This window comes from Amblyomma americanum, chromosome 7 (genome assembly GCF_052857255.1).
Source record: "Amblyomma americanum isolate KBUSLIRL-KWMA chromosome 7, ASM5285725v1, whole genome shotgun sequence".
Lineage (NCBI taxonomy): Eukaryota > Metazoa > Arthropoda > Arachnida > Ixodida > Ixodidae > Amblyomma > Amblyomma americanum.
Window position 1 is genome coordinate 3,059,233 of NC_135503.1, and position 25,380 is coordinate 3,084,612.

The 25,380-nt window shown below is 50.0% G+C and overlaps 1 protein-coding gene and 1 long non-coding RNA gene across 10 annotated transcripts in view; one reads left to right on the plus strand and one right to left on the minus strand.

Annotated features, from left to right (window-relative positions):
• The window catches only part of LOC144098283 (uncharacterized), an 854,931-nt gene that overhangs the window by 293,188 nt on the left and 536,363 nt on the right, over positions 1 to 25,380 (minus strand). Inside the window, exon 3 of one of the 9 annotated variants that reach the window (XR_013307165.1) lies at positions 4,957 to 5,505. The exons of the other annotated variants lie outside the window; for them this stretch is intronic. This is a non-coding gene — a long non-coding RNA (uncharacterized LOC144098283). Of the gene's footprint in view, positions 1 to 4,956; positions 5,506 to 25,380 lie in introns of those variants that run through there. 9 annotated transcript variants of the gene reach the window in all.
• Positions 7,465 to 16,472, plus strand: LOC144098282 (uncharacterized). The gene is made up of 2 exons (XM_077630793.1): positions 7,465 to 8,073; positions 15,275 to 16,472. Exons 1-2 carry the CDS (start codon positions 7,881 to 7,883, stop codon positions 15,394 to 15,396), a joined length of 315 nt encoding a protein of 104 aa, XP_077486919.1. The 5' UTR covers positions 7,465 to 7,880; the 3' UTR covers positions 15,397 to 16,472.

Genomic DNA, 25,380 nt, shown 5'->3' on the forward strand with positions numbered 1-25,380 from the left:
GGAGATGCCCTCCAGCAGGTTTCACTCGCCGGCGTTGCGCGGAACATATAATTTAAAATAATTTTGCATGTCGTCCGAGGGGCCGCTCGGTATTTCCAAACACAAGTGACGTCAAAGCACTTGCTCAAATGATTGCGACGTCACCGAACCCAAGGATTGTTCTCAGGAACAACTAGTGCTTACCGGCGACACCAACATTGTGGCACTCCAGATTGGCCAGTCGATTGTGACGTCGAGGTGCAGTTCAGCGCTGGTGCCGACCGAGACCGAAGCTGCCGCTACAAAGCCGTTTGTAATTAATCATTCACGCTGCAGCTATTTCGAGCTCGTTTCTACAAATACTAGGCCCGCAGTCCTTTCTCAAGGCGAAAAAAAGGGCTTAGCTCTCGTTAAACCTGGAGTGACGCCATAGCTACAGCTGGCCGGGTGGGACTTTTCAGTCAATCTTTCGCCGCTCCGTTTCGCTGGGCGTTCCTTCTTCATCTTCGTCCCACTCGACACGGCGCATGCGCACAGCTGTCGCCGCTCGGTTTGCCAGCTGCTCCGCACCAAGTGGCTAATCACGTGACCAACCACATGATGAACCACGTGATCAGCCAGGCGCCGCGCCGACGGCAGCTGCTCTGCACCACGTGACCAACCACGTGACAGCGTGGCGGCGCCGCCACGCTGAGGGCTCGAAATGCTACCGTAATGTAGCTATCGCTACAAAACAGACAAACGAAAACTTACCCTGCATACGTCGTGCATTCTTTCTTCGTCCTTGTCTCGTATACGTCGCGCTGAAGCTCGAGATGTTCGAGGAATTCTTCCCGCCTGAAACCACGTGGATATGACGGCGCGTTTTAGTTTTGCAGCGATAGCTGTTAAGCGCTCGTTCCTGGGTTTCGCGTCGTAGTAGTGAGTCGTAGTCTTCGGCGTAGCCGCTGGGCAGGTTGCCATGGAATCCACTCGGATACTGCTTACCGTGCAAGAGGGAAGGTTTGACGTGAGCAGAGAAATGCGTAACCGGTGTGTAGCTACCACCACCGGAACCAAACGGAGGGTGGCTACCCTAGAAGGAGGAGGGGTATGGGGAGAGCGTAGGAAGGCGCAACGGGCCGGCGTTGTGCACGGAAACCACCCGGAGGGTAGTTACTCTGGAAGGACGAGGAGGGTTACCAAGGAAGGAGGCTTTATGGGGAGAGCGTAGGAAGGAGTAACCAGAGGATGGTTGCAACGGTAACTGTCCGGTAGGTGGTCACCATGGATGGAAGAGGCGGAACCGGAAAAATCCCCAACGGCAGGGTGATTACCGCGAAAGGAGGAGGGTATGGCGGGAGCTTGAGAACGCGCAACCGGTACCTGGTTGCCATGGGAACCAACCGGAGAGTTTAGTTACCCTAGAAGGAGGGTTGCTGTGGAAGGCGAGAGGAAAAGGGGCTGACGGAACGTGGTTACCGTGGGCAGAAGAGGAAGGGTATGGCGCTCGAGAGTGGAGGAATGTAGCACGCTCCATCTGCCACAACTGCTGCGCCGCCCAAGGAGAGCACCATGGGCGGCGCTGCGCTTCCACAACGGCGGTGTGGAGGGACGAAAAACGAAGATGAGTGGAAAACTTGTGTTAGCGCACGAGAACTACAGAGGAGTCAGTCAGGTCGCTCTCACATTCTCTACCACAAAATAGCGTAAAGTACAAGCACCTTAACAGCGATCGCTAAATCTCGCGTTAACCAGTGGTAACCGCCCTGGCAGATTTTTTATTAAATATAATTTACTTCCACGTTCCCTCCTGACCATGTTTCGTGTATGCAAAAATCTTCCTCTCGTCAGACTTGTCAGGTGCCTCAAGGACTATATAAAGGAAGCACTTGCCAGCTGTGTGTCCAAATGCTTATTCTTCTCCTCAAGTTTCACTACTTTGGTAAACGTGATCCGGCATTATCGCTATTCGCAGCTACAGCACTTTTTCACAGCCAACACTCATAAGCGGAGGTGTACTGTAAGGTTCAATTCTCAGCCCCCTATCGCTCTTGATATATATTGATGACCTCACTGAATGTCTTAGTTTTTGTAGGTTATTGGTGTTCTGTTCGAACATATTAATGCGATAGCATTAAAGCTACCGTTCTACACAAAATCTGGAATCGGCGTTGTGAGAGCAATATTCCTGGAGAAGCAAACCAGGTGGGCCCCCTAGGTCACGTGACCTTGTGACATCATCAACACCTGCCCACCGAATTTTGAGCAAACTGAACACCTTGCCAGGTGGCAGTTAAGTTAATGATTAGCCGCTCGGGAAGGACAACCTCGGTCGCACAAGCCCTACCGGTGGCAGCCCCTGCCATCGCAGGGCAACCAGAGGCGCATCGCTTAACCGCTGCACAACTGCGCCATGAGTGGTATGAGGACTCCCAGAGACCTATGAACGCAAAATGAAAAATGACTAATTCCGCATTATGGGCAATAACCCATTGACGCTATCACGTCACACCTTTAAGGCGGGGCTTCAGTGTCAGCTCCAATTTTTTTGTTGAGACCCTGACAAGCAGGAGGTTCCCTAATTTGCGGTCCCGCTCACTGGATAGGCCCGATAAAATTTGTACGAAAAGCTCTCGTCACTGCATTTTGTGCATCCGATTTATTTTGCCTTCATGGGAATCAGTGCCACAAAGCGATTAAGCCTAACCAAAATTCTCTCCCCCCCCTCCCCCTCCCTTCGACGCTCTTCGCGCCACACCGCTACTGATATCCGGGCAACGTTTCGGCTCCCTGCGCATGCACTGGAATGTTTTCACGCTGCTTGAAGAGACGCTAAAAGCATCTCACACAGCCAGGGATCGGTACCAGATTTTCACACGCACACAATAGTCAGTCACACACAAACACAAAAACGACGCTCGTTTGTTAGCACGCCACCCGTAACACGTTTCTCGACAGGACGGCCCTTCCTGTGCAGTATTCATTGCAGTAAGCAACAGTTCCACGACCTATTTCTTTGCAACCAGTGGGGCAGAGGCGCGCATGCGCAGTGCGACCTTGTGAAAAAAAAAAGCGGATTGCTCTGCGACGCGCATGGCAAACACTATGTACCACATATGCGTTTGGGCCTTTCGCCGCACTTGATTCACTTGCAACGCGCGAAATGCAAAATGATTCCTGGCTATTTCCATGAAGACATATGTGGCACATGTTATTTTCTGCCGTGTGCCGAAGTAGGCTTTATACACGAGGCTTTCCCTGTTGTAAGCTGAGTGCGCGCTCCGCATCTCTGCTCGCGTGTGACGACGGCTTAACGGGGTCCGTTCGGCTCACGCTAACTTCGAGCCCGCGTTGTTTAAACCCCACGTACACGGGCGTTCGCGGGAAGAGAAGACAAAGCTTCAGTATCGGTGTTTGCCCATGAACTACGCAAACGTCGCTGTTTACCTGGAAGCTGAGCGGCATTCACGCTTCTGGCTTTCCGGTCGTTCTTCCGCGCATTGCGGTGCAGCATGTCTTCAACACGGCAGGCTCACCGGCCTGTTCATCGCCGCTGTACCAGCGTAGACCTCAGATAGACTCGACATGCCTTTTCCCTTGTCTGTGAGACGGAATCTAAAAATTTAAGCGATGGAAATCCTATTTTCCGGTAAAGAAGAGCTAGCATAAAATCTGCGCGGTGAGATGCGTGTTGTGCTGGGTACAAGAGCTCGATCACCAGTACACATACCCGCGCTTCAGAGGCGCAAATGCTATTAAGTGAAAGCACCGAGGGAACGCGTATCTTTGCTGGTCGCCAGCGAGAGAGAGCGATACTCTTTCCGCGCAACCGGTCGCCGACGGGTGTCATTTGTGTGAGTGTGATGTAAGAATGTGCGAACTTCTCCTTGCTGCTCCTTGAATGTGGCAAAGTCTGAGCTCCATGTACACGTACAAGCAGCAGACGGGCATGCGTTGGACGCGTGAGTTCAGACATGAGCCTACCTCCGCAACACCTTTAATCTAAATCGACTGGGAACATCGAAACTATCTTAATTTTAGACACTGCGTTTTCTTTTTTACCTCAGCACACTAGTTAACCTCGCAGGTGATTGTGTGCATCTGTTCTTCCTTCCGCGTGGGCACTGCCGTCAGTCGTGCACACATTTCTTTTTTTTTTTTTTTCGCACATGCACCGCGTGCAGTGACTCGCTTCGTTGGGGAGGGGATTTTGCACTCGCGCTGCCCTCCGAATAGAGGTTGCATGCGACGCCCGATAGATGGCCCCAGAGGCACTGTTACCGTTAATAGGTACGGCGGAGGAAGAGCGCAGCTCACCGCAGGCCCATTGTTTAGCCCATCGGTGCGGCTTTGGCAGAGTGAGTGATATATGAGAGGGTGATTCCGGAAGTGATGAAATGGTGAAAAAAAAAACAATACGAAAAAATTCAGCGAGCCAACTGCTTCACCCCATCGCACACCTGCGTCGAGGCACTCCCCTGAGTACACGACGCGTCCACTTCTACGTGCCGGTCGTCTGCGCCAAGCGTCGCGCTGCTCGCTCACGCTTCAGCGTTACACCGTTCAATACATGTCATCGCGCTACGAAGCTTCACAGACGCAATACTTCCGTTTTAGTGCGAGAGCACTAGTCGGGGGGTTCTGACCCGAGGAAAATCCTCTAACGTTTGTTTGTTGGTTTTTTTGTTTGTTTGTTTGTTTGTTTGTTTGTTTGTTTGTTTGTTCTAGACCAAACCGGACGGCACAAATTCCACAGGTGGCCGCACCTGCCTTCTTACGCCATGCTTTCGCACAGTACATTAATGTTGTAAAACGCTCTCTCGATTTTTTTTTTTTAGCTTTCCAGAAACTTTCCTCGATATTTTCTGGGGCTCACCGATGCCCAAGTAGCTTGCGTCCTCAGTTTTAAATAACAGCGTGTCCTTATTTTTTGGCAAGAATCAAGGAGCGTAAAAAGGAAAGTGAAAATATTTTAATCCGGGCGAACGCCGCAGAATGTCCAGGGCTACGTGCTGCCGAAGCCTTTAAATGGCATCAAAGCGTCAGGCCGCCCTTTTATCCCCATCGACAAACAGTTTTCCGTGAACACTTGCTGACCTTTTTGCACAGCCTGGAAGTATTTTGATTGATGGCGTGGAGTGGGGTCTTTCTTCTTCTGCCCTTTTTCGAAACTCTGGCGCTTCATTTCCATTTATTTTCATCATCTGCGAAGCAAGCGGGTCACACGAGTTCAAGAAGCAGCTGCGACGCTCACGAGGCGCCTGGCATCCGCGCCGCCGCCGTTTTTGCAGTTTCTCCTCTTCGGCTCGTAGCCGTCTCCTTTTATCCGCTGAGCTGTCCTCTGATTCTTTCTTCCACACTGAGGACGCCGCCCGGTAAATGGCGCGCCCCCGCACGCTGTAGGCCGCACCGGAGGCGTGAAATGCGTCCGCTCACGAGCGCCTGTCGGTCATGCTGCTGCGGCTGCAGTTCGGTAATTACACACCGGCGTAGCCCTAGCGGCCGGGTCGCACCCCGAGTTGGCTCCGCTGACAGGTCCGCGCCCTGAAAAGCAGAGCGAAACTTCCCGCAAGCTGCACGAAAGCAGGAAAAAGGGTAAAGTAAGAAGCTGCTCGACAAAAGAGAGTCGAGCTCGGCTGCAGGATCAACGCTTTTGAAGTTCCGTGACGCACGGAGAAGCGAGCTGTGTCCCGCTGCGCAGGATGTGGCAGTACATATAAACAGGCGAAGGAGAAGAAAAGAGTCGAGGCTTCGTTGTGCAGTGCTCTAGTCGTTCTCCGGTGCCGTTAAAGCGGTGCCGTTAAAGTGAGAATTGCCGACAAAGAAAAACGAGGCATACAAGTTGGAGTAGAATAAAAAGGAAAAAAGAAAACCCCAAGAGGAGGGCCCACAATAGCAGGGCGGTGCCGGAAAGTGTACCCAGCCCTTTTCCCCATACTGTTTCTAATATATACAGGGTGTTTCACTTAAGACTAAAAATATTTTTAAAATAGGCTTTTTTTAAGTTAGAAGTGCGCTTTTTTCGGCGTAGCATTATCGGCGGTGTAATACATCATAATGCAGCTAAGAGGCATCAAATAGCAGGTTGATTAATTATTATGGAATAGTTAACTTTTTAATCATTACTGTTAGGCTTCTTGATTATTGAGAGGTTCGCAGCCCACTGTAAGTAATATCTACATCACATTTCGAAATTCGAAAATGCGGTTACCTTCGGTACTGTGGTCCAACAAGTTTTAGTTGCACTGTGCCAAAATACATGCGCTTTCGAGAATCTTGCAAGCGAAGCAACCTCTCCATTGCACGTAACTCGACGAAATAGTCAGAATTTGTAGGGCCAACGCACCTAGGGTAACCGCGTTTTCGAAATTCTGAAACCTGATGTGGATATTATTTACGGTGGGCTACACGCATCTCAGTAGTGAAGGAGCCTAACAGCAATAATTAATAAGTTTACTCAATATTAGTTAACCAGCCTGCTAGTTAGCGCCTCTTAGCTCTTTTCTGACGGAATACACCGCCGTCAATGCTGCCGTGCCGAAAAAAGCTCTGTTCTAAATTAAAAAGCCTATTTTTAAAAATTGCGCAAAATCCTAGGTTAAACACCCTGTATATTCCACACACACTGAGCCCGTGTATACGTGTGTTGTGTTTCTCAACTGACGCATTCCTTACTTTTATTTTTCCGTTTCTCTTTGCACATTTCATTTGTACATTGTTGTCCTTCCGTCTCACGCTTGCAGCCTGGCACGCTGGAGGCTGTCGAGGGACGGTCTCCCTCTGCTCATGTTTGCAACTGCCTTTAGCGTTCATCTGGTGTTTACATAGCGTAATACGAGTCCTTGGAAGTCTGATAGCCGCGTCCACTTGCACTTCGCAACAACGACACAGACAAAACCAAAATATGACTGGCTCTCATTGTAGAGCAGAGAGGATTTCGGACACGCGAGCTTCGCTTACACTAGAATAGGCATCCTGGCTTTGAGTGCACTGCAGCTGCACAGTATAGGCGGCTGTCGTTTACCCAGAGGGGCGTTAGTTTGCTCGTTTTGAAAGTTCTGCTTACGTCTGGCGAAAGCGCCGAAGGGTCGCTAGACTGGGCTCGTATTTATGGGTCACTCTTGACGGGTTAGGGGGCGGTGTCCCATTTGAACAACGCATTTCTTTGAATTTTCTCGTCGAAAAAATGGCGTTCATTATGGTTTCCCATGCAAAATTTCTCGCTTGTGGGGGAACCCCTCAAGTAGGTTCGCCCCTGCCTCAAGGGCGGCGAGCTACCGCCCATTTTGTATCTCGACAGTGTATGGTCGCCCACAGCGGAATGCGCGGAATCTCGGAGGGGTGGAACACGTGAGTGGAAGCGGTTAGGGAAGGAAGCCGTGAGCAGAGCGAACCTGTCGTTGGTTTTCCAAGGCTGTTTCCGGCGCAGGCTGCCCTTCCCCACGTCAGGATGCTCCCTCTCTCGCCTGTCTTCTCCGACGGGACGCTGCTGCGACGAGGGCCCAGAGCAGGAGGCCGCAGATTTCGTTTCATGTTGCCGCGGCAGCCGTCCCGTGGTTAGTAACAGCACCCTGTGGAACGACTGGAAACGTGGCCGAGCGCCGACCATTCGACGTGTTCCCACGTAGTTGACTGCAGAACCCTAAACGGGAAGGACCCCGATTTTCCTACGCGCAGGAAGAAACTGCTTTGTCACTTGTGACTGTACCAGTGCGTTCAGTTTTCAGGCGCCTGCTGCTTGAGCATGTGCACAAGCACGGCCAAAATTTTAACCGTAAATCGCAACAGGAAGCGTGCGGCTGAAGGGCGACGAACAATTCCGCCTTCCAGCCTGTTTTCGGGTCTCCCCTTCCTGCACCACTATCATCCCTTGAGGGGGCCCCGAGTAGCGTGAAAGGAACAGCAGCCGGACGCGCACAATGGAAGCACAATGGAAAGGAGGAAAAGCAGGGTACGTCATGGCGTGGAGCATACCTGCATCCAACAGCTGCGGACACACAAACTATGGCTGCGGAAACGACGGCTGCAGCCCCACAGATGGCGCTGCAGCCGTCGTCACAACGCCCAAACAGAAGAGGAGTTATCGTGTCGCAAGCAACCCTGCAGACAGAGGTAATTACGATTCTTTCCTTGTTTAGTTCTTGCAAATTTTTTTGCGAATCGTGTTTGCGTGCGATTCTCATCGGCAATGTCTTGAAAACACGCTGCACGATGCAGCTAATGAAATAACCAAACACGGAGAAGGCAGAAGCGATACACTCGACGCGGACAAAAAATATATGAAGGTAATCCAAAGCAAGATTTGACATATCTCTCGCATTGCGCTTCAAGGGCTGAAAATGAAGCTCCGAAATTAAAAAAAAAACCATCTCGCTTTCACCCTGTTAAGAATGAGTAGGCCTAAACTGCACTTGTTTCTTTTTTTATATACTGAGGAAGATCTGGCAGTGCATATGGATTTATGCCATTTCTAGCAGTTTTGAAGAATGCTGTATTTATTCGTGCACATTTTGTGTTCCAGGTACTCCTACTAAGATGTCCTCAAAGCGCGTTTTTCTGTCCTGTAAATGAAACAATAAATCTGTTACCATTACTATTGTCGAGTAAGGTGGCGTTCTAATGTGATGCGCTTTCTCCCTTCACCACGCAGAACTGAAACATGCATGTGGATGAGACGTAATTCTTAACGATTGCTGACTCAAGTTGTAACGCATCCCCACAATTATTTATTTACGAATTACGTTTACGCATCAGCTCTTAAGGAAAGCAGTAAAATGTTAGCTTATTTTTCTACCGCATGCAGTTTGTTCGCAGCGGTCCCTGCTCTGGTGCCCATCGCCCGCAAACTTTGCGAAACGTTTAAGTTACAAGTGCATTGGTCTGCCCTGAAATAAACAAACGGAAACGCAAGAAAACACACACAGCGAGCCCATCGGTTCTCGCCTCCGCAGCGCCTTTCCTCACAAAAGCGCAGCATCTACTCCCTGACGTCTCTCAGAGTCAGGACCCTCTACGCATCTCCATTTTACTTTTTCGCGTCGCCTTCCCCCGGGGCGGCGTCTGCAGATGCGTCATGTAGCCGCGAGGCAGCGGGGGTTCAAACCCCAGGTGCTGGTTACTCCAGGTGAGGGATTCCTGCCGCCGTTGCAGCGTCACCCGCCGCCAGACACAATGCAGGCGAGGAAGATAATGGTGCCAATCGCTCGGGGCTCTTTGTCGCAGGACGGTTCGGGGCCTTGTAACGGTTCTGAGCCGTATACTCCGCTTCGGCGAGCCGTTTCGCGCACACGCCCGTGGGAAATGCGCGGCAGTGTTTTGACGACCATTTTGCGTGTGTACAGTTAAAGGTAGCAAGCCTGAGGCGACAAGAAAATCATTCCGGTGTTCTACGTACAATACCACACTAGCATGAAAACTGCATCTTTCCGGAGTCTATAGAACCAGTCTCCGTTATTCACGCTGCTTTTTACAGTGCTAGCGTAACATGTGGGCTGTTCAAAAATTATTAAAGACCTCGTGGAAGCCGTTGCGATCACTGGGGCTTCGAAACCTTCTGTACACTTCCATCTAACCCGCCAACATAAACAGCAGCAGCGAACAAAGGCACCGACCAAGCAGAAGATAAACTAACCCGCTGAAGTTCGCCGTGGCATTCGGAAGAAGCGATCTTCGCCACACCACGCAAGAAGTACCGCGCGTTTCAGCGAAGAAGCCCCTAATTTGTTTTGTTTAATATAAGCTCGTAGAGGTATCAAGGCGGCATTTTCGGCATTTAGATGTCAGCCAGTGTTGGCGGACATAAAAAAATGGTTCATAATGTTAGCTATGCGTTGGTAGAATAATTTCCAAGAGCTATTCATTTAATTATTGCAGTAACACGCCTAGTTCTAATTAGAAATGTGCAGCTAACCGTGACAGCCATACCCATTTTTAGAATTTCTAAAACGCGATTACCCTTGCCACTGTGGTTCAAGAAATTCCGGCTATCTGGTGCGCCTTTCGGTAACTGCGCGTCTTTGGCGCGCTCACTCACTCAACGTCCATGTCGTGTCACTTGCCACGTGGGCCTCCTTGCGCTGCGGTGCTCGCCGTCGCTGGCTGCCGAAAGAGAAAGTCACGTGACACCAGTGCCGCTGGGCGTCCCAGTGTGCCCTCAAATAACATACGATTTTCTAAAGGGCGCGAGTTATCCAATATTTGTTGAGCCGCGGTGCCGAGGGTAATGGAGTTCTTGGAGTTGTAAACATTTATGCAGCTATTACATCGCTGCAACCAAGCGCCTAAGGGCAACAGTCATAAGTTTGATCCATAGAAATTAGGCAATTGACCTAATAAGCGTATGATTAATCGCCCTCTGACGTACACCAATACTAGTTGTCGCTGAAGCGATCTTTATATCCGAAACGGTGCGCTTCGCTAATGCATCTCCATGGTATGCACGCCCATATGTACCGTTTCCATGATTTAAAGCCGCACGCGTTTGCATGCGCGCGGCTGCCAAACTATACCTATAGCCCGCGGTAACAAAGTTTTCAGTTCCTCACGATACGTTATCAACGGCGCAGAAATATAGCTCTGATCGGCTGAAAAGAAACCGACGGCAACACGATGTCGCGCAGTGTTTTGGCAAAAGTGGAAAAGCGTCTTTGGTGCATCCAAAGTCTGATGAAGTCGATTTTTAGGTTTCCTTGATCCTAAGATGCAAAGGGAATGTACAAAGGGTATAGCATACTTTACAGGTCACGATACAAGCCTGGCTCAAAGTGTCGCGTGTTTCTTCTCGCGCTTTGAGCGTAAAAGCCTTCGCTAAAGACTGCCACTTGCTTGTTTCTTTTTTGTTTTCACTCTGCGGCATTTCTATCTGCGCTCGTAGTCGGTGAACTGACTTTCGCTACAGCAGGGTGCGGCGTTCGGGGACGCTCTCTCGTTCTCAACCACTCGTCTGCACGAAGCTGCGACGCCATTTTTACAGAGACATTGGTGCCTACGTCTGCGCTGCGGCCACGCTTACTCGTTCAGCGTCTCCGACGTCTGCTGAGACAGATATGTGGCCGGATAGGCGACTACTCGCCGCGAAAGAACTGAGCAGAGAAGTTTCATATATTTGAAGCGGCAGAGGACAGCAGCTGCATTGATGTCACGTCGACGTCAATAGGAAAGGCACGCTACGGTAGTCCCTGAAGGCGAGGACGTTGACGTCTGACTTGTGTGTGAATTTAAACGGGAGTCTTACAATGGTTCGCGAGCGAGATGTCAGCCTCGCAGCGATCGCGCGAAGTTCCTTCAAGGATATTTAAGAGCACTTGAGTGAACACTGAAGAAAACTTCATCCGACTTTTGTTCTTCCTCGCTCTGTCGATGTTTGTTTGGTCGGGAATTACTGAATCATTGCTTGTAAAATTACATTTTCCTCGGGACGATGAAACTTGAGTTCGGTCTTCTTCTCCCAAATATCGAATAAAAACAAATGGGAACCATTATGTTGAAAAGCGCATGACATGCCCAAGAGATTTCACTATACCCTGAAGATAAAATACGCAAACTGGATCGCAGGATGGGGCTATTTACGAGCTCATACTGCTATAGGAGCACTGCAAAGTATTAAAAACAGCTACAACCGTAGTTGTACTGGCAAAAGGAAAAACTTTCTTTTTTATACCTTCGGGCATTGCGAGGTAATCCTTTTGCCGCTGTGTTAGCAACTCCTCCTGCCTAAGTGTGCAGTTGGTCTGGGTGGGTCCCAAAGTATGCCGCCGTTGGCAGGTTACGCCTTGCTGGAAATGCACAGGACCGAGCTTCGTTTGAGTGGTGTTCTGAACACCCGCTGTTATTCTTTCCACATCATAGGTCCATACCTGGAGTACGAATTGTGAGAGCAGTGAGATACCTGAGTCCTGTTTACTTTCCTCTCAAACCTCTGTAATGATCCATTGAAATTTCTGCACTACATTTATGGAAGTTTGCCATATACAATTTAGCTCATTAATTTGTAGCCGCAGCCCTTTTCATGAATGATGCGTGTGTGTTTCCTGCCTCTTTTTTCTTTTTATAACGTGACCCAAGGGGCTGGTTATGAGACGCCATTTATTGTGGAAAGTACATCCCCCAGTGTTATGGCTGCAGCGAACTGCTGTGTGCGGTGTTATCAGAAGCTGGATTGTTTGCAGCAAGACAAAAGAGCCGCGTTGCATGGTAAAGGTCGTATTCTAACAACTGCTGGAGATCGATAACAATAGACAATGGCAGTCTGCCATACTGCGCACATACGGCCGCGCCCAAAGGAAACGTGTTCGGAGATGTGTATGTCAGACGCTTCTTTGGTAGTGTCTATCCGAGACGACCTTCGGAGCAATACGGGAAGCAGGAGACAAAAGAGCTGGATGCGGCAGCACTCGCCGTATACGTCATCACCCGGCGAGGCTTAGGTTTTGCACGAATAACAAAAAACGCCTTTTTGTTGACATGCTACATGTGCTCTTACGTTGGGCAAGCATGCAATGCCCAATAGACGAACTCATCAAGAGGCACTCACCGCTAGACATGGCCGACGGCTAATGACTCGTGCAAACGAAAAAAGAACACGTAAAGCCGCTCAGCCCACGCACAGTTGTGCGCCCGAATTACACACAGAGGAAAGAAGCATCGGAATAAGACGGTGTTACATCGATCGTTTGAGTCGCACGCGTCATTCAAGGGCAAAGCCCCTCCATATAGCGTTTTCTGTCGACCATAGAGTGCCTCGATGGCGCTGGCATCGAGGCACCCTAGTCGACCAGGGGAAGTAGCGCCAACCTCCCACACGGCACTTCCTCTTCCCATATAGCTGTCCAGCTTCCGGCCTCGAACGGAAGCGCTGTCACTTTGCATCCTTGGGGAGACTGCGGCGGCGTTGCACAGCTGCGGTTTTCGTCTACCGCGTTTACCGAGCGAGAAACAAGTCCTGCTGGAGGCCGAGAAACAGCGCAGCAGCGCGATGGTATACAAGGTCTGCTCGAACGCTGAAGTACGCTACGCCGAGGCACGGATACGCACCAAGTGAACGACGACTGCGGGCGGAATTCGGAACCGGGAAATCGATATGCGCGTGCGGAAAAAAAGGCTTTTCAGAGATTGGCGGTACCACAGAGGGGCTTTAGGGCATATATGCCACATGAAAAGCTTATATATAAGCTACCACCTTTGGAACTTAGTACTGATAAATGGGCCACGATGTGGAACAGCGTACAAAGTGCACTGCCGTCATGTGCAAGCATCCAGTGCTGCCATTTTTTGTTAGTCACAGGCCTCGTGGGAAGGGGCCAGCATGAGCGTAAGGGAGCCATTGTTCATGGGTTACGGGCGTTATGTATGTTGCTCAATTATATTAGACAGTTTTAGCAGAGCGTATCTGCGCCACCGCTCCGCTCACGGTTCCCGCACACTCTAACCGGAGCGTTGGCCATTAGATTTCTTTTTAGCTGAGCGGGAACGAAGCGAACTGCACAAAGAGCCCCCTGGCGTTGAAATGTGAAACTAGGCAAAAGGGGAAAAAAATAACTATTTTCCATCGCACTATAAAGGCATATTTTTGCACGTAAACATTTTATGACATGTAAGGTAATATGTACATGCTGTTTTTTAGCAGACGTTTTTTGTTTTTGTTAACGAGCACAGTTTCGAGCCAGCGCCGAGCGTGAGAAGGCCTAGCCTGAGCCGCGCTCCGCTGCGACTCCGCGCGAGCGGAACGGAAGGGCCGGTCCGCTCGCGCGCTCCCGTCTGACCGTTCGGCGCATGCGCAGTAGCGCTCCCGCTAGCCGGCTTACCGGAGCGGAGGCGCAAATACGCTCCGCTAAAACTGTTTTCAATGGTTAAGCGTTCTTACCGCGAAAGGAAAAAAAGTGATCTAATTTTTTTTTTTTTAGTATCCAGGTTGACGGTTGACTCAAAGCGGACGCGCTGCATATACTGTCTACCTGTATTTTTCATTCTAAGCCTGTGGATAAAACAGCGCGCAAGTTGCGTACGCGCACATCGAAGTAATCGGCTTCCAGTAGGCGTATACCAACAAGACTAGGGTAACTTTATACGCCATTTCCCCTTTCCACTCTGTAGCGGCTTGTGCATGGGCACTGCTCCCATTGTTGACCGGGTGCATTTAGAACTTGACAATGAGCATGAAAGTTGTTATTGATTAAATTCCTTCGCGAGTAGGGCTTTGAAAAACAATCAATTATGAAGGCAAGGATGAAAAACAAGCCATATAGTGTAGTCTCCAACTATATCCGGCTATAGACCCCAATCAAACAAACGAGAACTCAGAGCATATATCTTTCTTTATTTATGCTTTATTAAAAGCGGCAGCGTGAACTACATTGCGAAATACAGGACATATCACACGACCAGTAGCGTCGGCCTGCGTCGATGGGATACGCATTGTCTCCTTGCGCAAAAAATAAATAAAAAAGACTACAGGACGCTCAGGCGTCTGAACGACAGTTCTGCAAAAACAGCTCGATTTACCGTCGACGTCTTTGCTCCGATGACGGCTTTCACTCTACTGTATGCTTTTCCTCGAAGCCGAGGCTTCACACACGCGACAGAATTTTGCTGTGAGGTTGCACTGCATTTGCAATAAAACACAAAATGGCGTACGATATCAGGCCATCGCTCTTGCGGATATCCCACAAGGATGAGTAGATTGCGAACAGAGAATTGTTGAAGGATAACAGCCGCCCATTCGCCGTCATTCCAAAACAGCTGGGCGCATGCGAACCACGAGCCAAAGGAGGAGGAGGCTTTCATGAGGATATGGCAACATGGGGAAGACTGATCCCCCGAAGACCAAACCCCTCGAGGCCTGCGCCCAGAATTTTGCGTCAGTTCTTGCCTGCTGACGCTTTTTGCGGAACCTGCAGCGACGTGATTTGGGCGTCTGCGCAGCCTTTCGCGCTTCCGCGCCGCAAGGACGGACCGGTTGGGTTGTGTGGCGCGGTCGCGTTTATCGTTTCCGTTGTTGTTTTGCCGCAATTCTGTATCCGTGCGCGATGTACAGATGATACCGGAAACTGAGAGGCAAGGAAGAGGGTGCAAGTGTTTTCTTTCCCGAAAAAAGGCAATAATTTCAAGAAGTGGTTACGGGTCACTCCTAAAAAGGACCTCGCGCCCACTTCGTACAGTGAGGTAAGGATTATCGATGGTCCCGTTCTAGTTCACTGTACTTGCGCAACACTTTTATTCTGATACTTCCGAAGCCCAGATATATGTTTATTGTTCCCACACGGACCGCTAGCATGCCAAGTGGATTATCGGGCTGAATGTTTTTACGCTTGTGCAGGTGTGCGCGGATCATTTCACGAGGACGACACGGACAGGATCGCGGTCGGATTGCCGGTAATGCGGTTGCACCGTGGATCTGTGCCGACAGGTGCCCTTCGTACCTTTCAGCACCAGACATGAGGCGGAGAGACCGTTTTTCATCCCTCGAAGAACAAAACGCGCGCCTGCAAGTGGCATCGGTGAAGTGACTTGAACAATACCGGTGGTCGTAAACCTTGGTTGAGGGCATGCATCGTTGGCATTGTTCGAAAACCTTAAAATATCTCCCTGCTATCCCCGATCAAGGAACTGCGTTGTTGTACCGAACTCAGCTCACTAAACAAGTTGCTTGTTGCGACAACCTGTGCATGCTGACTGAGGAGCGCTGCAGTTCTCGACACCTGTCGCTTAAAATAAATTCCAAGAAAAGGGCTGTAACGTTTACACTACTGTTTCTGCAGAGCGCATTCAGTGCAGCACAGAGATAATGCTGCTTACATGCATTCGGCGCAAAATATCGCGTCATGCACACTAGTTTTTTGAAGAGAACACGTGCACTAACCTTGCCCCATGCGAGCACTGTCAGAAATGTGTGCTCGAATGTGCCCAGAAATTGGTTCTACTGATGCCATTCCTTCAGTATGTTTCCCCGAGATTTTAACATCTGCAGCCACATGAACACACTGTGGCTCTATGCTTGACGAAATTCATATCAGGCCTTGTTTTGATTTCAGGGCTGGGAACGTATATATATGTGGCGCTGCAGGAAATTCTAACGAGGCAGCCGCATCAGTACACGTACTCATGATAGAAATTCTGCTCAGCTTACTCAAGGAGGTGACATGGGATGGGGGAGTATGCTTTTCGCGTTCCAACTTTTGGCGCGTTTTAGTCATTGCAGTGTGTTTTTATTTATTTTTTTCACATTCAAATCAGACCCATACAGTGCCTACGTTGATAAACAAAGACAAATTCCTTTTATATTGCACTGTGTGCCTCTTACCAGTACATTAAGTTGTTGCCTCTCTCAGTTATTTACGATTTTACAGTACGTACTTAAAATACCAATGTGTTGCGTTAGCTGTTTTTTTTCCCTTATATTAAGCATTACACTGCAACATCTTTTGCTGTCTGTCATATATTTGAGCAATGAAGAGTTTTTCGGTGCTAAATATGTGTACAGGCTTCGTCCGATGTGTGAAATAAATATGCGTAATCCGAATAAATATGCGTAACGTTTATTATGTGTTGTTACACTGATAAATCGTGCTGACCTGGCGGTCGATGAACCTTGTCTGTGGCATAAGTTCCCGCGAGGTGCGCGCACTCGTCGACGTCACATCACGTGACACGCAGGCTTGAAAAGCTAACCAGGGGAAGTTGAACGCACAGACCGCGCCCTAAGCCGAGATGGGACGACAAGAGGCGGCCACTCCCGGAGGCAACGCCACATAGACCGACTATTCCGTAAGGTGGCTGGAGGTGGCAGGCCTCAGAGGCTTCACATGCATGATGAGAGCTCCACAATGCCCCTCTGAGGCGCCCTCTCTGCCGAGTGGCCAAGAAGAGCAGCCGTTTTCGGACGGATTTGGGCTGTGCCGCCGCGGCCACTTCCGCCCACAGCCATTTGTGCGCTTCGCTGCGCAGGCAAGACACGCGGGAGACGCCATAAACGTTACCGTATCCAGAAAGCACCTACTTCAAGTCGCGGCTCTGTCAAATATATCGGGAGCTGCTCAGCCGGGAGCTTATGGGCACGGATGTTTGTGGGCGCGACACCAAGATGGCCTGTTTTCTATGCCGTGAAGTCTATAGCTTAAAGTAACTGGTCCAGTGCGGCGTTGGCCCTGGCCTGGCTGACTTAGTCACCTGACTAGAACGACCTTTTCAACTCCGAACGTTTCATAAACCACATGAACCAGCAGTAGATTCGCTGCGCCCACAGAGGTGCAAGGCGTTACTCGCACGCAACTTGTCGAGAACCTGATGAGAATTTATGACCATCTTGCCAAAGAGCCGTTCTGGCGCATTCGCCGCACGTGACGACTGAGTGTGCGCCGGGACCCCACCGGGTGCGCGCTGCAGCCGCGGGGGGTCGGGCAGTGACGCACGACGAAGCCCGTCTCTGTTTACGCTTGCCTTGCCGCTCACTGTCAGGAGAAGAAATGCTTAGCGCACACATGCTCTTGTAGCTTTTGAAATCAAAGCCGCCCGTTCGCGCGCAACACGGGGGCATACGATGCTTCAGGCTACGCGCTTCATATCAAATATGAGCACAGAAACAGCGACCCAAGACAAAGCTATTAATTCATTTTACGGCCGTAGCTGTTAAAGACCCACCCCTTTGGTTTAGCGTCGTTGTCGTAGGAGTAGTAGTAGTCGGAGTAAGCGGAATGCCTCAACCCAGGGGATGGAGGAAGGTAGCACTGAGGTCACTCATTGGCAGCACAGTACGCTGAGTGGCCCCAACTAAATGACGTTACGATTGGCAAATTTGTTTCTGCCTCGTAACTCCTGACTGGCAGCGTTCTCTAATGGTAAAAACAACAATGACGCAGCGGCAACACAGCCCATCACTAAATACTGATACTAAATAAACAGATCTAATGTTTCGGTCGTTGCAGCTAAAAAGGTGCAAGTGTTCGAACGGTGTTGCAGAAGTAAAACGTAATTACTGCCCTGGGACTTAATATGGGTAGCGAAATTGATCTTATTCAATATCTCTACAGTCTGTTATATTGCATGTAATATACAGTGAGCATTTTGCCTGCCAGTGGTAAAGCACCACTTACGCTAGCTGTTTATTTTTTCGCGGCATGTATCGTAGACACAGCGATGCCGATGAAAGATTCTTTCGTGATCCATAACATTAATCAAGTGTGGATATATATGCGTGACGCACATGATGTTCAACTTATGGGAAGATGTCGAGGGAAAGTAGCTTAAAAAAATACTTTGAATCCCTTTTTGCGTGTTTACAGTACGTCTGGTGACGTAAAGTTCGGGTGATTAACCAGTGTAATCAAGGCTACAGTGTATTGAACTAGAGGTCGGCTGTATACCTTCGCATTCGGCGTACATATGTTTAGGCTGTAGCTCTAGGTGTCGTGGTTGCGCGAAGTTCTTTGCAATATTCATGTTGCGTGCGTTACAGTGAAGACGACTCGGCAGGGGTATCACAGCATTATAAAACAAAAAAAAAAGGGCTATGGGAGTTTTTTTTTTACAGTGGCTGGTAACCTCGGTGGCCGCCGCTAGCTTATCTCAGCAGACACGTCCATGCATTCGCAAATCCGTGCAATGCGCGCGCTATATATTCGAGCTGCTTATGTGATACGTCGCTATCGGAGTGATTAAATGCAGGCATGCCTATATATTTAGGTTCATTTAAAATTTTCCAGGGTCTGGCAGGATTTATGTTTATAGGAAGAGTATGCACTAACGAATGTTTGTTTGTATTTCGCAAGATATGCAATAAATAAAAAATGAATGAAAGAAAGCAAATCAGTTAATTCTTTCAGCAGGAAAGGCCGAAACGCTGAAGAAACCTTTTCAGGGCTTTTCCAGTACCGATTGTCGCATGTAGGTATAGAAAACAGTAATGTTCTGTTCTTTTTTGTGTGTGTGTGGGGGGGGGGGGGGGGGGGATGCCTGAGTGTCCCGATAAATTACCGGCAGCGGAAAACGTGGCCTCAGGGAGGTCGCTGAAACACCCCCGCCCCTCTTTCCTCGGAGACTGCGAGTTCGGGAGAAAAGGTGCGGCGAGCAGCAGGGAAGAAGGACCCAGCGTGCTGCCCCGCATGCTATCGCTCCTGGTCGAAGTCGACTTCCGCGGGCGGCCGACTTCGAAGCAGTAGACCCGGAAACCTGCTGCCCGAAGGATCTGAACAGGAGCTCTGGCCAGCTGACAGATTGAGAGGAAGCGGACTAGGCTTCGAGGCCCACCGGACAGTAGCGTTGTGTTAGCACTGCGCGAGACAAGGCTCCCGAGAAAAGAGCTAGGCAGGCTGTCTTCTCGGTCTCCGATCGCCACATACTGACAACGGAACTAGGACGAGTAGAAGAAACACGAAACACAGGACTTCCTGTGTTTCGCCACGTTTCAATTCTAGCAAGATCTCGACACACTGTATGCAGTCCTTTCCTCTGCGTAACACCGCCTTGGCCTCCCCTTTCCTGGCATACAAACCTGGCCACGCAGCCTGTGTGAATCCCAACAACTCTCGCCTACCCATCCAAGTCCAGCAGGCAGCGACCCCATAACAGAGGGTACCGGTGGTCTCGGAGGCACAGTCCTGCGTTTTGCTGCCGCGCGTCAACCCTGCTTTTAAGGCACCCAACCGAACGCACGAGAGATATTAAAGCTCTGGCTACATCAAGAGAAGCTATGGATTTCAAACAGAGTGATTAATTACTTTTGCTGCGCATTTACTGTCGCAATGCAATTCACAACATCACAAGTGGCCGGAAATGTAGTTAAATTGCAGTAAATTTCTTACAGTAACTCAACTAATGCCAAGACTGCTTTACATCTCCCCATTCTAGACACCCTATCCTGACACTGCTTTGACGACTCCATGAAACACATGCATGCACCTCTTCTTTGAGAATGAGGCATTGTTCTAACACCGCGAACACACCTCCTGCCACTCCTTAGATCACAACACTTCCTTCATGACTATCAAGGACTGGGAGAGAAATACGACTTAAAGAGCAAGGATATGTCGAAAATGAAAAGAACGGTATATAACTGTGCATGTATATGCACGCCACTCTGTACTGTTTACATCAGCATAGTGTGAAACGAAAACGCCTCAATAGCTGCCGTTGAATCTCACGTTACGCAGAGGAAGTTCCATTAGCGTTCATTTCGCGAGCTGCCACAAGCGTTTTGCGCCTGTATATCTTATGAAAATAATGTGCTCTTCGCTACAGCCGCGGAGCACTGCCCACGTTGCATGGCTAACCAGCTTAGGCCCGAGTTCTTCGACTCATAAAGTTGTTCCCAAATGGGCACGGCGAGTCTCCATGGGTGCGACATCGTGTGTTTGGGCACTCGCCAGCTTATGTGCGCCCGTCGCAAAGTGTTCTGACGCTCGCGAGCAACTCAATGCACTGGTCCCCATTACGCCACCGGCAGAGCTTCAACAGCACCCCGAATGTTTCGTCAGATACACAGCTGGCGCTCAAAGCGCACGTGGACGCGTACTTGCGACTCTGAGCACTCACGCCTGCGAGCATGTGGCGGAACGTGCCTTGTACGGTCAGTTAATTCGCTGCTTGCGACCGAGCCGGACGATTCCAGCGCTCCGATTGGCGCGCCCGGCACTGCCGCCATTCTAATGGCACGAGGCGGCACAGGCATGTGTCGTAGCAAAACACGCAGATATCTTGCAGTAAATACAAGCGCATTGATTGTGGCGCACTGGAGACATTCGTTGCACCAACGTTGCTTAGCTGGGAGATCTTTCGTCGAAGGCGGAACAAACGATCCGGTGTGATCGATCTCGGCCCGGCTGATCCCGACGTCCGCAAAAGAATTCACAGTAAACTCTGCAACACCGCAGGTGAGCTGAAACAGTGTCATGGTAGACGATTAAAATTATTTCTATTCCAGAAAGTGAAAGCAGGGCGTCAGGCAGGGAGACACGATCTCCCCAATGCTATTCAACGCCTCTATACAGGAGGTATTCGGAGGCCTAGATTGGAAACTTTTGGGGATAAGATTTAATATACATTATATTAGTAGTCTGCGATTCGCTGGTGACAATGTTTTCCTAAGTCATTCAGTACATGAGCTGCGAAACATGATCCAAAAGTTATACAGGCAGAGCAGAATGGTGGGTCTAAAAATTAACATGCAGGAAACCAAGGTAATGTTCAACAGTCTAGCAAGGGAACAGCAGTTCACAATTGGCAGCGAGAGCCTAGAAGTTGTGACAGAATACGTCTACTTATGGCAGGTAGTGAAAGCTGATCCGTATCATGAGAGGGAAATAACTAGAAGGATAAGAATGGGGTGGAGCGCTTAAGGCAGGCTCTCTCAGATCATGAGTGGCAGTTTGCCAATATCCCTCAAGAGAAAAGTGTACAACAGCTGTATCTTACCGGCACTCACCTACGGGAGAGAAACGTGGAGGCTAACGTAAAGGCTTCAGTTTAGGTTAAGGACAACGCAGCGAACCATGTGAGAAAAAAAAAATGATAGGTGTAACGTTGAGAGACCGGAAGTGGGCACAGTGGGTGAGGGAATAACCCTAGTCTAAATCAAGAGGAATAAATGGTCTCGGGCAAGGCATGTATGCGAGGGCAAGATAGCCGCTGGTCCTTAAGGGCAACGGAGTAGGTTCCAAGAGAAAGCAAGCGTAGCAAGGGGCGGCAGAAGGTTAGGTGGGCGGATGAGACCAAGAAGTTTGCAGGCAAAGGGTGGGCGCAGCTGGCACAGGACAAGACTAATTGGAGAGACATGGGAGATGCCTTTGCCCGGCAGTGGGTGCAGTCAGGATGATGATGATGATGATATTTGTACATTATGAAATACCCGTGTATACGTCAAGACGATAGAAACCTGGGCTAGTTACAGGCTGTTTATGACGATCGAGGCTGTTCACGACTAGACTCGTGTCTAGATTTCGACAATGATTCTTGCTGGCAAGCCGCCGCGGTGGCTGAGCGGTTACGGCACGCAACTGCTGGCCCGAAAGACACGGGTTCGATCCTGGCCGCGGCGGTCGAATTTCGATGGAGGCGAAATTCTAGAGGCCCGTGTACTGTGCGATGTCAGTGCACGTTAAAGAACCCCAGGTGGTCGAACTTTCCGGAGCCCTTCACTACGGCGTCCCTCATAGTCTGAGTCGCTTTGGGACGTTAAGCCCTATAAACTAAACTAAACTGGTTCTTGCTGGCACATAGAGTTCCTGATTTGGGGATAAGATGTCACAACCCAAACTGAACACAACTGTTTTGTCTTAACCCAAGACCACATGCACGATAAGTTGAGTTCTTTCAATTTTTCACACAAATATTTATTGGAGACAGGAAATAAAAAATACGCTGCCATACGCACAGGTGTTTTCGCATAGGTTAAACAGTGCCGCCGGCACGCCATCGTAATCCGACCACCCATCCTGGCAAAATGCACTTTATGAAGCACGATGCAGCATAATGGCGGCGACGCTTCTGTATTCGCTGCAGAAAACAGCACAACGGCCGTGCAGCTGAGATCGTTTCGTGTACGCAAAACGCAGTTTTCAGAAAGGTCGCATCGCGCTCACGGCAGCTCTCAAGCACAGTATACGGTATAGCGCGATTTGAAGGCTATCACATTCGTTCCGGCTGAAACGGACCAATAATTTTTTTTTTCTGCTTGAGGGTAACTTAAGGTGCGTTCACACTTGTCCAAAAATCCGGCGAGCGAAGCGGATTCGCTCGCCGGAAGAACTACGTCCTGTTATCATCTGTTGACTCCCGGGCGAGGCGGAACCGCCGCGCCGCTACTGTTTCTCGCTTTTCCACACACTTCCCGGCCGCCACGTCACCGCTCGCAGCGTACACAAATATAGTTCGAAAAGAGCATAAATCGATGCTGTCTGTGTGCCATAACCGTATGAATTCACGCTTTTGTAAGTTAAACGCAGGCACATTCCCATATTTAGTTAGCGCATGCAAACAGACTCGCAACGAAAAGCCCAGCCTTGTGGCGCCATCTGCTTGTCAGGACGGAAACCAGTACTGTCAACAAAAAAACGACGCTCCTCTTAAGCCTAATAGCAGCAGAATCGTCACTCTACATAAAAAATAAATAAAGCAAATTTATCACCTATACGTTTACTTATAGGTGAGCTGAGACGAAGCGATGAACTGGTGGCCCATTTAGGCCAGTGACCGCGCTGAAAAAGGTAGCAACAACGACGAATTGATTCCGAGGCGAGGGGTCCTGCTTCGAAGGGCACCGCCATGTTTGTCGCCGCGGAATTTTTCTGGCGGCGGAAATCGGTCCCGGACCGATCGGCCTCGCCACGCCGCTTTCCGCCTTTTCGTCGGCGTCAAAAGCGGCCGAATCTGGCCGAATCCGCTTCGCTCGCCGGATTTTTGGTGTAGTGTCAATGCGCCTTTAGTCCGCAACAGGCATGACGGTGCACGATAGAGGGATCCTTAGATTAGCCAAATATTCTTTGAGGCGTTCTTGCGCAAATAAACTTAGTCAGAGGAGTTGATATGAGGAGTTCAAGACTGCGGTGATCACATCCAAATCGCGTTCGACTACACACGCGAATCCCGATCTATATCGGTGTTGGAAAACGCCGCAGGACCAACGCCTTGCGCTCATGATGGCAGTGCACACATCGCAACGAATGTGACTAGCTGTACTGATCGAAGTCAGATAAGGAGAACAAGGCGTGCGTAGTGAGCTTTTAAACTGTAAAATATATTTGAAAGCAGTTTCAGTGACTGACGAAAAAACACTCGTTTCGACCGTAACTACAATCGGGCCGCAGCGGCGGCTCAGTGGTTATGGTGCTCGGCTGCTGACCCGAAAGACGCGGGATCGATTCCGGCCGCGGCGATCAAATTTCGATGGAGGCGAAATTCTAGAGGCCCGTGTGCTGTGCGATGTCAGTGCACGTTGCAAAACTTCACGTGTTTGAAATTTCCGCAGTCCTTCACTACGGCGTCCCTCATAGCGTGAGTCGCTTTGGGATGTTAAACACCCACAAATCACAAACTACAGTAGTTGTCTCTGGGCTGTGAAGCTTACTGCATGCGCATGAAATACGCTGGGGTGAGTTGCTTCTCGCTGCTGTCCGCGAAGATCCTCGCGGGATTTACGAACGCTTGCAACAACAGCATACGGCTCCTTATTAAACACTTCATGGCACCCTCGCTGCGTACGTCTTGCGTAGTTTGGATGCCGCTATGTCAACTCAAAGTAGACGGTGACAAAACTCATCTTGGTGTTAACAGTCACACGCGGTCGCCGCTGTTGCACGTGGGGAAGTCGCTCTGAACGCTCGTAATAGCAATTAATATGCGACCAATAAATGTTTCGCGGCATAGATCTAGGCCTTGGTTATCACTGCACTTCGCGAACGGCCATCATTGTACAGGTAAAAATAAGGAGGAGAAGGAGGAGGGGCTGTCACGTCACCAGAAAGTCGCCAATAGCTGCAAAGCGACTCGTCTGTCGCATCTGTTCATGCGGCCGAAAGTTGAAGTTCACCACTTTATGCGCCCTCCGTGCCCAAGACCCATGTGACCCCGCTACACGTGCAGAGTCGCAAGGAGGCTCAATGCTAAAGGCTTGTGTTCGGTGCGATGTCAGCGCACGTTAAGTGGCCACAGGTGGCAGAAATTGCCCCCATACGGCGTCCAAGCCTGAGTCGCTTTGGGACGTTACGCCCCGTAAGCCAAGCCACGCATCCGCGTGCGAATCAAAGACGATAGCACAGTGGGGAAGCTTCTGCATACGCGGTCATGCGTGCAATACGACGGTAAATGTCTCATCAGTGCTAAGCCACGCAATGTATTTCACCCAAACACAAAACAGCCCAAACAAAAAATTATCTCTTGCCCGAAGCTGCCGTGATCCGTCCCCTCCATTTTTTCGACGGCATTGCACTGATAGACGTGCACAGGAGCATTCACGAAACAACAACAAAGAAAGCTCGTTTCGTGTGCGCACGCACAGCGCACTATATATATTGATGAGCCGCCAAGCACTATGCACTGGTGCATTCAGTAAAGGCAGAAAGACAGCGGCATGCCAGCGCTGGTGTTTATTCCCGTGCAGCCACTCGTCGCACGGAAATGTTTGCTCCTTTGGAGGCGATGCCTCGAGCACGTCCTCTGGTGTCGGCTGCACAGGCCCAGGCTGCTGGTGCGGCTCGAAGGCAGGATAAAGCGATGCCAGCAGATCCTCTAAGTGAGCGTCGATTATCGCGCGCGGGGTGTGTGTCTGGGGCAACCCCTCCCTCTTTTTTCGCAAACCAAGCGGGGTTTCCTTTAAACTAATTTCCGGTCTGGAGTATCTGAATCATGATCAGCAGGAACTAGCCGCTGTTTTAACCAAGCTGCTTTGAACTTCCTGATTCCTATCTTTTTTTTTTCTCGAGTCGATTAATATAT

What these genes read in the sequence shown, in the direction of transcription:
- LOC144098282 (XM_077630793.1), top strand. Translation starts at nt 7,881, where the DNA reads ATGGAAGCACAATGGAAAGGAGGAAAAGCAGGGTACGTCATGGCGTGG. An exon ending in AAGCAACCCTGCAGACAGAG is followed by an intron (nt 8,074 to 15,274) that starts GTAATTACGATT and finishes ACGCTTGTGCAG; the next exon opens with GTGTGCGCGGATCATTTCAC.